The sequence below is a fragment of the Mus caroli genome, chromosome 6, assembly GCF_900094665.2.
Source record: "Mus caroli chromosome 6, CAROLI_EIJ_v1.1, whole genome shotgun sequence".
Lineage (NCBI taxonomy): Eukaryota > Metazoa > Chordata > Mammalia > Rodentia > Muridae > Mus > Mus caroli.
The window spans coordinates 46,692,650-46,706,284 of record NC_034575.1 but is presented as its reverse complement, the minus strand read 5'-3'; the positions used below and the strand labels follow the sequence as shown (position 1 = coordinate 46,706,284).

The 13,635-nt window shown below is 52.0% G+C and overlaps 1 protein-coding gene across 4 annotated transcripts; it reads left to right on the top strand.

Moving 5' to 3' along the window:
• Positions 1–837: 837 nt before the first annotated feature.
• Hoxa7 (homeobox A7) lies at positions 838–6,997 on the top strand. 4 transcript variants are annotated; one of them, XM_029478565.1, is made up of 4 exons: positions 838–906; positions 4,555–4,706; positions 5,019–5,602; positions 6,592–6,997. In XM_029478565.1, the coding sequence occupies exons 3-4, from the start codon at positions 5,227–5,229 to the stop codon at positions 6,903–6,905; spliced, it is 690 nt and encodes a 229-aa protein (XP_029334425.1). In that variant the 5' UTR covers positions 838–906; positions 4,555–4,706; positions 5,019–5,226; the 3' UTR covers positions 6,906–6,997. The 4 variants fall into 4 exon arrangements, with proteins under 4 accessions (XP_029334425.1, XP_029334424.1, XP_029334422.1 ...); XM_029478564.1 differs by lacking the exon at positions 838–906 and adding an exon at positions 1,024–1,061; XM_029478562.1 differs by lacking the exon at positions 838–906 and adding an exon at positions 1,123–1,259.
• Positions 6,998–13,635: the final 6,638 nt, after the last annotated feature.

Sequence of the window (13,635 nt, the reverse complement as noted above, 5' to 3'; positions counted from 1 at the left end):
TGCTTCAAACAGGGTTTTTCAGAAAAGCCATACCCTTGTGCCCCACTGGGTCCTGCCAACCTGGCCGGAGGTGGGTTGGGGGTAGGGGCTCAGTATCCTACACTGCTAAGCCACCTCCGGAGTCCCCACAGAAGCAGGCCTTAGCAACCGACAAGCCCCGAAGCACCATAAAAGAAAATGAGGGCTGTTACCCTTTATGGGGTGTAAAGGGCTGCGTAGGGGGAACGACTGCCTTCGGAGGCCCAAGCGCCTTCCAGATGTAGCCAGAGGATTCTGCCTCGCCTCACACCCCCCAATTCTTTCCCTTCGCACCCCCATCTCTCTGCAATGTTGACTGTCTTCTAAGCCGGGAAAGGGGGACCAGGGTGAGGGTGGATGGGGCTTCTCCTTAGCCCCCACCCCCAATGCGCCGCCAGGTTGGCACGCCCTCTGTTGTTGCAGACAGAAAGGACTTCAAAGCTTATGCAGTAAGGGTGTGCCATAAAGGAAGGTCTGCAAACTGTCTGGAATTCGGCTCTTAATGAGTTTACAACTGTCCAGCTCCAATTAGGGTATCCCACCAAAACCCTTTCATTTGTTTGCTCTGTCTGCCTCCGATAAAGAGACTGCGGAAACAGCCCTCTTTTATGGGTATTACCCCCTCGGCAGCGTAGGTTCCTGGCTCCCCAAGGATTCCCCAGGGACAGGGCCCTCGCTCCGCCCATGGGAGTGGAACGCTGGTGGGGTCACAGGCGTTGCCGAAGTTCACGCGGGCCAGAGCAGCTGCGGCTGCAGTGCCAAGAAAAGTCCAGGAGATGGCAGTGTGGCTCCACGCAAGAGGCTTTCTCGCCGCCATCTCCGGCCGCCGAGACCTAGGAAGCTCCTAAAATGTCGACTTGAAGCGAGCCGTTCTGGAATGGGATTTGTGTGAGCAGCAGTCGTATATTTTCCCTGCTGCTCATGCCAGCCTGAAAGCCTCCAGGGGACACAGCATGCGCCGGGGCTTGCCTGACCTTCGGCGCTCGCTCCTCCCCGGCCCCATTCCGAGGCCGCTGTTTTGCGTGGCAGCAGCGATGCCGAAGGTGCGGGGCTGTGGCTGAGAACACCAGTTCCATTTCAGGGTCACAGTCCTCATCCCAGCAGAGATCTAGGGACAGCGAGGCGCACGGGGGACGGGTCGTTCACGATCGAAGAGCAAGGGAATGAACACCTACGGCCCCAGGACCAGATGAACCCACAGAGAGCGCACCCTGTGGCCACGGGTTCCGCCGACCCGTGAGGTCCCCAAACCTGGTTCAGGGTCGGGCGGGGGGTACCAGGCCTAGCTAGCCACCACCAGTATGGGGAGAGAGAGAGGGAGAGAGAGAGAGAGAGAGAGAGAGAGAGAGAGAGAGAGAGAGAGAACGACGTCGGGGGACTTGGTCGGTTTGAATACCTGACCTTAAAATTAGGCGGCTGAAAATTGGTTATAAACTCATACTTGGTGGCTGTCTTGTGTAGATCTTCGGGCAACTTGGCCACGCTGGGGTAACTTGGGGCATAGTCTAGGAACTGTTAGGTTGTTCGAAAATAAATGATCCATACGTTTAAATAAGTACAATAACACTCTAGCTTCAGAACGCATTCATATGGTTGAAGTCGTTCTTGCTTCTTAGGCCGTGGTATTTCTTTGGCATTGAAAGGCCAAGGCTACTCTGGCGTCGCCGGTTGAAGAGAAGAAAAAAAAAAAATCACCATTCATTCCCAGGCTACTTTTAATGCGAGATGTCCCCAGCTTCAGAGCAAGGCGGCCAGTGTGTGAGGATCAGATTCTGGGGTAGGATGGTTTCGGAAAGAAAACACAAGAGCAAACAGAAAACTAACCCTTCGAAGCGCCGTGAATAGAGACTGTGCAGTGCATTTATTTGGGTCGTAATAGTCTCGGCCAAGCCCACAAAATGTTTATGACTCGCATCTCCGTGCTGAACACGCTGTAAAACCAGGGACTCGATCCTGGCTGACATCTCTCCTGGGTCTCCCTCTCTTTCTCTCTCTTACTCCCTTTTTAAAAAAATCTTCCTGCACACACGTGAGTATTACAGGCACATATCCTTGTTATATTTCCGTATGTAATTCACGCTACTTCACAGCATCTGATTGTAGGAAGGGTTTTATAGCTTCTTGGAGAGAGCACCAAGAGATACCTATCCTAATCCTGAGAAATCTCTATTTATGTTACTGCTGAGCAGTGGACACAAATAGAAAGCTCCAATTTTCTAACAATGGAAGTCACTGGTTGGCAGCAGCCGCTTCCCTCCACGGATCACAGAGAACCCCAGGTAGGTGCAGGCCTCCAGGGGCTCAGAGGCCTGGTGAACTGCCTAGGCCAGCAGCCTCCCTTGCCCTTGGCCGACTGGCGGCGGGGCAGGCTGCTCTCTGGTCTTCGCTGCTGAGAGGTTTTTCACAGCCGGTCGCTGTCTTCGCCCGGACAAGACCCGGCAAGGAACTGGGCTTATTTATTCGCTTCGGGGAGGAATTGGTGGCCGCATCCAAGTCAGGCGCCTTTCACCAAGTCCGGGACACAGTCTCCAAGCCCAATAGCTGAAGCCCACCATCTTCTCAGGGGAGGAGACTAGAAAGGTTCAAAGTCCCCCAAACTCAGCACCACTCGACTCTCCTGAAGGCCCCGTTTTGCTGCAAAGGTCTGGGGTTTACATTCTAAACCTAGATTTCAACCTCGAGGACTATCTGGCCACAGGAAACGGGGGAAACACACTCTGGCAGTAGGTTTGAAAGCTAGTTCTGGGAAAGCGTTGGGAAATATTTAGATAGATTAAAAACTGGCTTATACGGCATCTTCTCCAGGGCCTGGGCTAAATAGTGTGTGAATATTTTCACACATAACAGATACATTTCCATTAAATAAGTAGGGAGCCAACGGCCAGAAAACATATAATTAAATAGGCCTTGTTGAGAGTCTGATTTTGTTCAAAGTCTGCCCAGGGAAAAGAGACACAGAAACGAAGTGAAGTTTTTTGGTGAGTCTTGGATTCCGCTCAGAGGGAAGACTTGGGCCCAGAAGTGCCAAGGCCTTGAAAGCAGCAGAATTTGGGACCTATTTGGCCTTGGCAAACTAGCACAGAGTCTCTTGCGTTCCCTCTTAGTCCTTTCAGACCAAATTCAGATGACCTTCCTAGGTGTGTTAGTGTCCTGTTTTTCCTGTTCAACCCAACTCCGAACTCTGGTTGTCAGGTCTCCTTCTAAAGAGAAGTTCCACTTTAGACACGTGCCTTTGGACTGCTCCAGTCTCCTGAGTCTAGACAGACCGGTTGCCTCGGCCTGCCTGGCCTTTCACTGTGCGCCCTTCTGTGTCACCCCAGGAACAATTTATTGGTCTAAAGCAGTCTAATTTCGCCTCTTTGATCTCCCAGCCTTCTTTTGGTTTGCTTCATCTTCTTTTAGCTATTTTAGAATTTTATTTCTCTCCTAGAAGACGCTGTTATTTCGATTTCTACCCCCTTCCTGTTTCAGCTCTTCTGTTTCCCATCCTGATCCACCATAAAGTGGATCCCGGATATTGCCGCCTTAGGGTCCTTATGCTCCAGGGGAGACAGCCCAGCTCCCACCTGCCCTCCTCCCCACCAAAGCCTGAGCCCTTTACTAGGTAGGAGCTGGAGTTCGTTCCAGCGGGATTTGAACATCCTTCTGTCTTTTGTGCTTCCAAGACCCCCTGAGAGGATGCGGTAAACGGGGGTGGGGTAGGTGGAGGCAGCCTGGACCCACTGAAAGTGATAAGAAAGTGCTTTGTGCACCAGGAACCAAACTCTATAATTTAGAGGAGAATTTCCGGGGCAATTGCATTGTGAAGTCGGGTTTATGATGTGCAATCGAGCTGAGCAGTAAAAGGTCGCCAGTCTTCCAGCATGGCCTGGGCAGTTTATGAGGCGTTTAGGGAAAGGGTTCACCCAAATATCCTCCAGAGAGCGTTGGGCAGCAGAGCCTTCCCCCGACCTATCATTGCAGGGGGAGGGGGTCTGAAGCCCATCAAGGTAAGCCCCCAGGGTGGGCTACTATTTGGGAGAGAATGAGACTGAGCTTAGCAAGCACACAGTGCTTAGAAAGGTGAAGCCGCGGGATCTGGGTGGCCCCTAGAAAGGGCTCCCTTATTCGCTTTTATTGTCTCCTAAAGAACTGGGGCTCCACAGTGAGCTACAGCACCCAGGTCCTGAGATTACCTCTCCTCTCTCTAACCCAGCTCTAAAACTGTTACCGGTGGGAGGCCAGGGCTTGCTTGACTGAGAGCCGCCAGGAATGTATGACGGATGTGTTTTAAAAATTGTGGAGCCGAATTTCTCCCAAACTGAATGAGGATGCCCCAGTTTTTTGTCACTCAGGGGGTAACTAGGGGTTGTGGCTAGGACAAAGCGGGTGTTGAGCTATCTCTGGAGTTGCTGCCAGCCAGCCAGGTGCCCAGGAGCAAATGCAGAGAGACTGCCAGGGCCGCAGTGTCCGGGAGGAGAAAAGGGAATCCCATGTTAGTAAATCTGTTGGCAAATGAGGCTCATTAATAGATAAATATTTCACTGCTTCCTTTAGGGCAGATAAACAGTGCGCCGCCGATTAAAGAAAGGAAGCTGAGAGACATTGACTTTATTCGAACCACATGGTTCCAGTTTGTGGCAGCGGTCTCTCCGTTCGGCTAGAGGAGACACCGCGCCTGCGGTGTTGGCGCTGGAGCATCAAATCAGGTCTTAAAGGTTCCCTGCTTATAGAGAGAGGTGGGCAAAGAGTGGATCTCCCTCTCTAGACCATCTTTGGGCGGACAGGTTACAGAGACCCTGGGTTTTGGACCCTCAGAGAGGGCCCGAACAGGGGGAATCCACACAGTGGATCTGGGGTTCAGGAATAGGTATGAGGTGGTGGGGGGCGATCTCTGCCTCCAGGCTTCGGCGGCTGGGATGGGGCTCTGGGGCAGCCTAGGGGTCTGATTGCGTCGGGCGCCCTGGGCCAGCCCGGTGCAGGCAGGCCGCGTCTGTGAGCCTCTTCCCCTTCCATTCTAGGCGGCTGCCGGCCCGTGGCGCGGGACCACCTGTGAGGGCTGCTGAGATTGGCGGAGGCGGTCATGTGGGCGGTCACGTGCCGCGGCGAGCTCCGTCCAAAAGAAAATGGGGTTTGGTGTAAATCTGGGGGTGTAATGTTATCATATATCACGCTACCTCGTAAAACCGACACTGAAAGCTGCCGGACAACAAATCACAGGTCAAAATTATGAGTTCTTCGTATTATGTGAACGCGCTTTTTAGCAAATATACGGCGGGGGCTTCTCTCTTCCAAAATGCCGAGCCGACTTCTTGCTCCTTTGCACCCAACTCGCAGAGAAGCGGCTACGGGCCGGGCGCCGGCGCCTTCGCCTCCACTGTGCCGGGCTTATACAATGTCAACAGCCCCCTCTATCAGAGCCCCTTCGCGTCCGGCTATGGCCTGGGAGCCGACGCCTACAACCTGCCCTGCGCCTCCTACGACCAAAACATCCCCGGGCTCTGCAGTGACCTCGCCAAAGGCGCCTGCGACAAGGCGGACGAGGGCGTGCTGCACGGCCCGGCCGAGGCCAGTTTCCGCATCTATCCCTGGATGCGCAGTTCAGGTAGGCTCAGTGGCCGGCGGGGTCGGCGAGCGGGAGGAGCGGAGGGGCGGGAGCAGGGCGCGGGGGGCTGAGAGAGCCCAGCCCGGCGGCTTCCAGCCGGCGGCCCCGCAAGTCCCGGTGGCGCTGCCTTTCTGGTTTTAATTAGAGCTGAGGCGCCATAGCGTGGAGAGACCCGTAGCATTGTATGTAAATGAGGCTCATAAAACTTTTTATGGCCCAATTAATGGGTTCGATCCTCGTAAATTTATTTAACTCCATTTGCCTTGGAATTTTTACAATAAGTTTCTCCGCTATTCTCATTCTCATATTCTCTCTCTCTTTCTCCCCCTCTCCCCTTCCCTCTCTTTTTCTCTTCCTCAGTCTTTCTTTCTATCCCCCTCTTTTCTGTCCTCTATCTCTTTCTTGACTCCAGCTCTCTCTCCCCTCCTCCCCTTCTTTCGGCCTGGCTTTCTTTCTCAAAGGCAAGGAGAATTGAGATCTCCGGGATCCCTCACCCACCCCTGTACCAGAGGCCATTTCCAGAACGGGGCTGAAGCCAATGGGACAGAGGGTGGGAAAGTCACAGGAAGGTCTTGTGGATGGGGCTGCTGAGGAGGGTCGCCCACTAGCAAGGCTGGGGAGCGGCCAGGCTCGCCTTTGAATGGCAAAAGCGCAGAGTCCCCCACTTGCCACACTCTATATTTACAATTTCCCTTTGTCAGGGGGAAGCAGGACATTGTGGAAACGTAGCCGGCTGGAAAGGCCAGTTGTAAAGTTGGAATTCTGCCCTAAGGCTTCTCACAGACGTTCTTGCTTGTCTGGCCCTGGGGCCTTCCGCTCACAATTTCCCTCCCCCAGCTCAATTGAGGGTGGCGAGGGTTGCACCTGGATTTGGGCAAGGTGGAAGGTGCAGGCTCTTGGGCTGCTGGCCTGACTAAAGCACTCTTCTGTCCACATTCTAGTCTGCTTATCTGTTTTGTCTATCTATACGTCCAAATTTCTGCTCCTAGGACCGGACAGGAAGCGGGGACGCCAGACCTACACGCGCTACCAGACGCTGGAGCTGGAGAAGGAATTCCACTTCAACCGCTACCTGACGCGGCGCCGCCGCATCGAGATCGCTCACGCGCTCTGCCTCACCGAGCGCCAGATCAAGATCTGGTTCCAGAATCGGCGCATGAAGTGGAAGAAAGAGCATAAAGATGAGAGCCAGGCTCCCACTGCAGCCCCCGAAGACGCGGTGCCCTCCGTTTCCACAGCTGCTGACAAGGCCGATGAGGAGGACGAGGAGGAAGAGGAGGAGGAAGAGGAAGAAGAGGAGTAAAGGGCCAGGCACAGGACCCTGGCTGCACAGGACAGTTGGAAAAGCGTCTTTAAGAGACTCATTGATTTTAGTTACAAAAAAATGGGGGGAAATAAAGTGTAAAAAAAAAGAAAGAAAGAAAAAAGAAAAGAAAGAGAAAAAAAGAAAGGGAAAGAAAAAAGAGGGAGTCAGTTCCTACCCTCATTCCATTCAATCACCTACTTTAGCTCCCAGGGAAATTAGGTCACCTTGGGGACCCTCTCTGCCTCTGAGGAACCCAGTAGATACCCACAACCCTGGACCAGTGTTGTGCGCAGGCACAGCTAAAATACTACCTAGCACAGGCCTCTTTGAGAGGCCCTCCCAAACTACCTATGGGCCCAGCCCCAGTGGGCCACCACTCCTAAGAAGCCTCCTCCATGTCCCAACACTGGCAGACACCCAGCACCTGCCCCCACCCCACCCCCACCCTGGCCAATACCTGCAAAACCATGATCAATACTACCTACTAGCCCTAAACTACCTATTGTGTGCTGGCTAGCTCGCCTGCTTCTCGGTGCCCATCCCTCCCAGGCTGGACCTTGATGCTTCTAGCTGATAGTCTTTGGTGTCACCGAGGCTTCACTGACAAGGCAATGAGGTTCAGGGACCAGGGCATTGGCTTCTATTTAAATTGAAAAATAATATATTTATTCCAAAGCATACCACATGCTGCAACCTAGAAGCCCTCTTTCTGTGGCTTTGACACCTCAAGGTCAGGGCCATTACCCCTACTTCAGGAGGGGAGCATTCCCGAGCTGGCTGCCACCCTCTGGAATAGCTCCGGGTTTTGTTTTTGTGGGACTAAGGAGATGTTCCCAGACTCACTATCCTCTCCCCCTTGCTTTTGTGTCCTACTGTTCAGCCATGTCAAATATGTATACCCTGACTTTTCCTACAAGGACAAATACTGTATATTTGAACCAGATTTTTTTTTTTTTGTGCTGTTGTCATTTCTATAATCTTGGAGCTCATTTGTAAAGGAATGTCTTGACTTGGAGAGGATGTTTTAATGGGGTGACTTTGTAGCATGGTGTGTTGTATTGAACTAATTCTGTAGTGGGTGGGAGAAGTCCAGCACCCACCCGGGGCCATCATCTCCCTTGTCTCCTCATGCCCCCCCCCCTTCCCCAGCCTGGGGTTCAGAGAAGGCACGCTTCCCAGCCCAGCTACCTGTGTTTTATGTAACAATAAAGATGCTTGGTGACAAAGAAACACGGACTGCTTTATCCAGAGGGTCTTGGGCAAGGGGAAGTGGCCATAGCTGAAGGACCAGCCCTGGCCATAGGCCAAAGAGACACAAGAAACAAATGCAGAGCCACTGTCCCTGAGTCCAAATTTTCGCTATTCATGGACAAATTTATCATGTCTCTTCACGTGTTTTTTTTTTATGTGTGCTTAAGCACATTTCTACTTCTCTGTGTGCTTGCTTATAGTTATAGTTGTATGTATTCCCACACACATGCGTGTGTATCAACATTTCTCACGTCTATAATTGTGTGTGTGGGTTTCTGTGTTTTTCTGTGACTATAATTGTATATATGCCTTCCTCTTTGTAGATGGTTTTTGCCTGGCTATTGTATGTGCACCAATATCTATTTAGGTCCATTGAAAACAGACTATTTGTTAATGCTATATATTCTATCTACGGCCTCTCAAACTTTCATAAATTCCATGAACGAATTCCAAATTCAACTTTCCTCTGAAGGTGTAGACTGAGCTCTAAAAGGGTATTACCTACCCTCCAATTGATTCCGGATTCCACATGCGCCTTGAGTACAGTCCCAGGGTAGGAAAGAAATGGAATTCAAGGTCCCTGCTGCAGTACCCCCACTTAGCCTTCAGTAAGGGTGAGGATGCCCCAGGGTCCAACACTGAAGCTGAGGGATTCTTGGACGACATGGGCCTCAAACCCTGCAGCGCAACCTAGTCAAGTCCTGTTGCTGAGGAAGGACTGTGGCTGGGGAAGGGGCTAGCGGCGAGAGACCAGGGGCGAGAGGCGGTGGAAGTAGCTTAGAGCATCCTGAGCTGGGCCCGCGAAGGTCTCCATTCTTATCCCCTGACTAGGTTGGGCCTGTTTCTTAGGACTCTTTTAATAAAATCGGACCTAAAAGGATCTGAAAAACCTGCAGCCCCAAATCGGGACAGACTCGGTGGTAAGATGGCGTCTGTGTAAGAGCCGCCTCCTCTTAGTGATGGGGAAAGGGTCATAAATCCGTTGTTGTTTATGAAAATTTACAACTTTGCAATACAACTTTATGAGTTGTTCGGCCCTTCCATTGGCCGCTGTCGGTCATGTGGATAGGAACCGTGAACATGAACTTTTTTATAATTTCCCTTGCGAGAATAGAGCCGCATTCTTTTGCTCCGCTCCATCCTGCGTGCTTCGGAGCTCTGCCTTGCCAGCCTGCCTGGGCTGCGCTTTGTCCAGCGATGGCGAGCGAGGGGAAGCCGCTGCCAGGCCCAGGCCGGCCGTTGTCCCTGGAGGTGGGGCGCGTCCTGTTCCTGGAGCAGCCGCCGCTGCTTTGCAACTTGCAACCTGGCTAATTTCCTGCGTCCTCTGGCACCAGGAAGGAGGACAATTCGTCTCTTGGGCTGCCGAAGCGACAGCTGTCAGAGAGGCAGGAGCTTCTGGGAGCCGCGGTCTGAAGGTGAGACCTGTGTGAAGGAGACAGGGCAAAGGTGGGTGAGGTACCACAGTGGTGAGAGAGGGCACCAGGAACGACTTTGAAAAGGGGCCTTTTTTCACCCTCTTCAGTACTGTCCTTTCATTCTCAATACACACCACAGTCCAAACACGTCACTCATTCTCACCCACTACCGCCACCACCTACAATCACTCCTTTTCCCTCCTCCCTCAAGGCGGATCAGCCTTCCCTCTGTGGCACAGCGCCTTGGCACCGCGCAGCACCGCTTGGGTCTTCGCCCCCTCCCCCCTCCATTCCCCAGTGACCCTCGGGAAGCCCCAAAGGAAGTCATTTGGCATTCTACTGTTCCCTACTGGCCTCTGGGGTTTGGGATTATTTTATTCGTGACCCAATTGATTCAACTGACTTCCCCAATAGCCAGAGGTAGTTCCCAACCTGGGAACGAGGGCGGAGAGGCGAGCAAAGCCGAGTAGCACGGGCGTTTTGTTAGCTTCGGCACTGTTTTTTCCTGTGGGGGGTAGGAAAGGAAGCAAATACAGAAACAAAACTTACTAATTCAGAGTTCTCCGATGGTTGCCTGCTTCGTTTGCCGGGTTTTCTGATTAGAGTGATTTCTCAAGCCTTGGAAGAGGGGCTGGATGTATGTGTGGAATTCTGTGTTGGAGGAGAGAACCGAGTTAATTGGGTGCTAAGGTGAGGGGGGTGATGTTTCCGTGCAGGGGGCTGTTGTGTTGACGCAAGTGGAAGGAGCACATCTGAGGTTTCTGAGGGAAGGTTGCAAAATGGTGTCTGGGCAATAGCAGGGTCGCAGTCCCAAGCCACCTAAGTACAGTGGCAGGCTGGTGTCCACGGTCCCCCACCTCCCCGGCTACCAGCGAGAGGACTACAGCTAGCAGCGAGACAGCACTAAGAGCTGCGGGCCTAGCGATGGCTTTGCATGGCACGGTGGCACCAGCCATGGTGGGCGGGCCTGAAAGCCGGTCTGACCAGGTTAGATTTGCCCCCGGGAGACAGAGCTACCCAAGCATCAGTCGCGAGTTCCCTGGCTATGGTTCTTTTTTGTTTATTTGGGTTTTGGTTGTTGTTGCTGCTGTTTTCCTATCTCAAGATAGTATGTCGGCCTAGGCCAGACAATTAAGAAGGACGTGTAGATGCTTGGAATGTTTTCCGGACAGCTCTGTGGATGCGCCCCGGGCAGGGGCAGATAAAGCGCCGCATTTGCCTCCTAGGGCCGCTGACTGCCTGACTGCGGCTGCCGCAGGCGGATTATTTATTGCGACCGAACAAGGAGCTCGCTGCTGCCACGCTGTGGCCGTCGCCGGGACCGGCGCCAGCAGCGTCCCGCCTCTTTGAGACTGGCGCGACTGCTGTACGGGCCCCTCAGATTCCCCAGAAGCAGGGGAAGGGGGGGGGGGACAAAAGGGGACCTGAGGGGCAGTCTCCAAGGGTTTATTTGGCTGTGAAATCTCCTTGCTTCGGCTACCCATGACAGAAAGCTCAGCCGCTGGAATAGATTCGGGTCCTTCCCTCTCCCCTAACCCAGCACCATGGAGACTGGTTGTACAGGCCGCCTGGCTGGTCATGGCTGCTTCTGTCCAAACTGCGCGTCCCAAAGGAGTCCTGAGGGCTCACGCCAGTTGGGCAACGCTTTGGCTTTGGGATTCTGACATCGGAAAGACCATTTGTAGTTCCGAGGCCTGCTGGCCTGGCTGGCCCTGAGGATTGGCTGTGGCATGGAAGGCAGCTCCAGGAGAGGGCCGGTAACTGACAGAGGCCCACACCTGTGTGCTTTGGGTTCTGGCCTAGAGATTTGACTGGATGGAGGTGGACCTTCTGGGTCCTCCCACACACCTGCAAGCCAGGCTCCAGGCTGGCAGAAGTGGAGGGGCTCAATGGGCAGCCAGGGAAAGGGCAAAACTGTGTGACCCTACTGCCATCTTACCCTCTTTGAAGAGAAGATAAAAGGTAAGTTTTCTGTGTGGCTGTGACCTAGCAGAGTCCTGCGGTGATTATTCTCATCATCTCAGGATGAGGCTCTATTGAAGGTGTGGAGTTCCTGTTCTCCATTCTGTCAGGACGCTCTCTCTCCATATATATATATATATATGTTTATATACATGTATATGGAAGATTAAATAGATTGACTGCTAACTTAAATGCACACTAGCCTGAGCTTACATGTTAAGATTTCAACTTAATATTTTTTCCACCTTAATGTTTACAGAAGCTAGAAATACATTTTCTGGCTTCTAGCTGAGAAAACAAATTCTTTTATTGGCTGAGACAATTAAGTCTAAAATTCAGATCAAACCATAGCAATAATGGTGGTAAGCTGTCATCAGCTCCAACTCTGTGTGAGACAGAGCGGCGTGAAAGAGAACTGATAGATGTGAACAATTAGCACCTGGGAAATGGCTACTTTCATTTCCAACAGTATTGCTGGAAATAATTGTTATCTGATTGCTTGTTGTTTAAGAACCAATAACTCAAACTTATTTTCTTCAAACATGCTTTTAAGAAAAAAAAATTCACCTTTCTTTTCTTCCTGAGTTATTCATTTTCCACATATTGTATCCTCTCTGTGAGAAACGTAAAATTTTATCCTCTCCTGAACAGCTCGTTTATATACAAAGGAAAAAAAAACTTTCTTGGGTTGGAGCGATAAAGACGTTAAACACAAGGCCTGTGGTACAGCCTTCCTTTGGTGTGCCTTCACAGGCTCTCTGGAGGCCGACCTTAGGCAAGTCCTTTTTCAATTTTCCTCTTTTGAGGGGAGAAAGGTGTGTGTGTGTGGGGGGGGGATCGAAAAGCAAGGAAGAGATTAAAGAACTCTGCAATAGATTCCTACGGGACCACTGCCAAGTGTCACCTCCCCCCAATCCCGATCCCCATCAGTTCACAAGGGTCAGGGTTTAACAGATCTAAGACACAACCTCCTGAGCCCCAGCTAGATCTCTTAGACACCCACAGAATTGGGGGGTTTTAAAGATAATTCTAGCCCAAACAATCATAAAAGTGCCTTCGAACCGATATCACTTTTTTTTTTTAAACAAAATGACCCTGATTCACGTACAGGCAAGCCCGAGACAGGCTTTCCAAGTCCTGTATCCCCAGGCCTGGGCCGGTGGTCAAGGTAATTCAGGATCCTGGAGCAAGTGACAGGGTGACATATCTGGTTTTAGAGATACTGAAGCAGCAGGAGTAGTTTAGGGTGGGGAGGTAGGGGACAAGTGGGTATGCTTGCGACAGGACCGCGCCCATCTCCGTGTGACCTCGAAACCAAGTCCATTAATGATCCTTTGAGTGAAGCTTTGGGCTCCAGAAGCTGCACTCCGTGCCCTGCTCAACCAAGGTCCCCTTGTCTCTCCTGCTTCTGGAATGAGACTGGGAAATACTGTATCTGGTTGTTTTTCCGTAGCTGCACTAAGCAGGTCCAGTAACTTAGGGAGTCCTGTGATGCTTGAGGCTGGGTGAGAGGAGTCATGCCCCACGGATGGCTTTCTGCTCCGGTCTCACAAACACCCTTCTGTAGATCATTTCTTGTGGGAAACCATGAGTTTTAGCCTTTCCTTTCTCTAAGTTCAAAGACAGGATGCAGTGCACAGCCGGTGTAGGTGTTTGCTTTAAGCCCACACAGGCAGGGACCATTGCAGAAGAACCAAATATGGAGGGCGGTACTGAGAAGAAGGGGCTGTAGGAAGGCCCTGCCTTTGGTCTGGGCCTGGTCAGTGAGGATTGATCTTTCAGCTTTAGGGCAGTAAGGCCCAACCTGTAATAGGAATGGGAGGGAATAAGACGCCCAGGGAACCCCTAAAGCATACAGTTCAAAAGCAGAGCGTGGAAGGCCTGGCTTCTCAGAGCCCCTTCTCCCGTTCAAGAACCCATACCCATGATTAAGGGAGCACAAGGGGAGGTGTGACCCAGGGTCTGACTGGGACAGGAGGCACTAAGCAAAACCATCCCTGTCACCACCTCCCTGGCTCGGGCTTGTCAGGTTTCCTGTTTGGGGAGGAAACCCAGCAAAACCCATGAAGGCAAAAAAAAAAAAAAAAAAAAAAAAAAAA

Bases quoted from the DNA above. Each gene is read 5' to 3' on its own strand.
- Hoxa7 (XM_029478565.1), top strand. From the start codon at position 5,227: ATGAGTTCTTCGTATTATGTGAACGCGCTTTTTAGCAAATATACGGCG. The intron at 5,603-6,591 runs GTAGGCTCAGTG...TTCTGCTCCTAG, and splicing joins TCCCTGGATGCGCAGTTCAG to GACCGGACAGGAAGCGGGGA.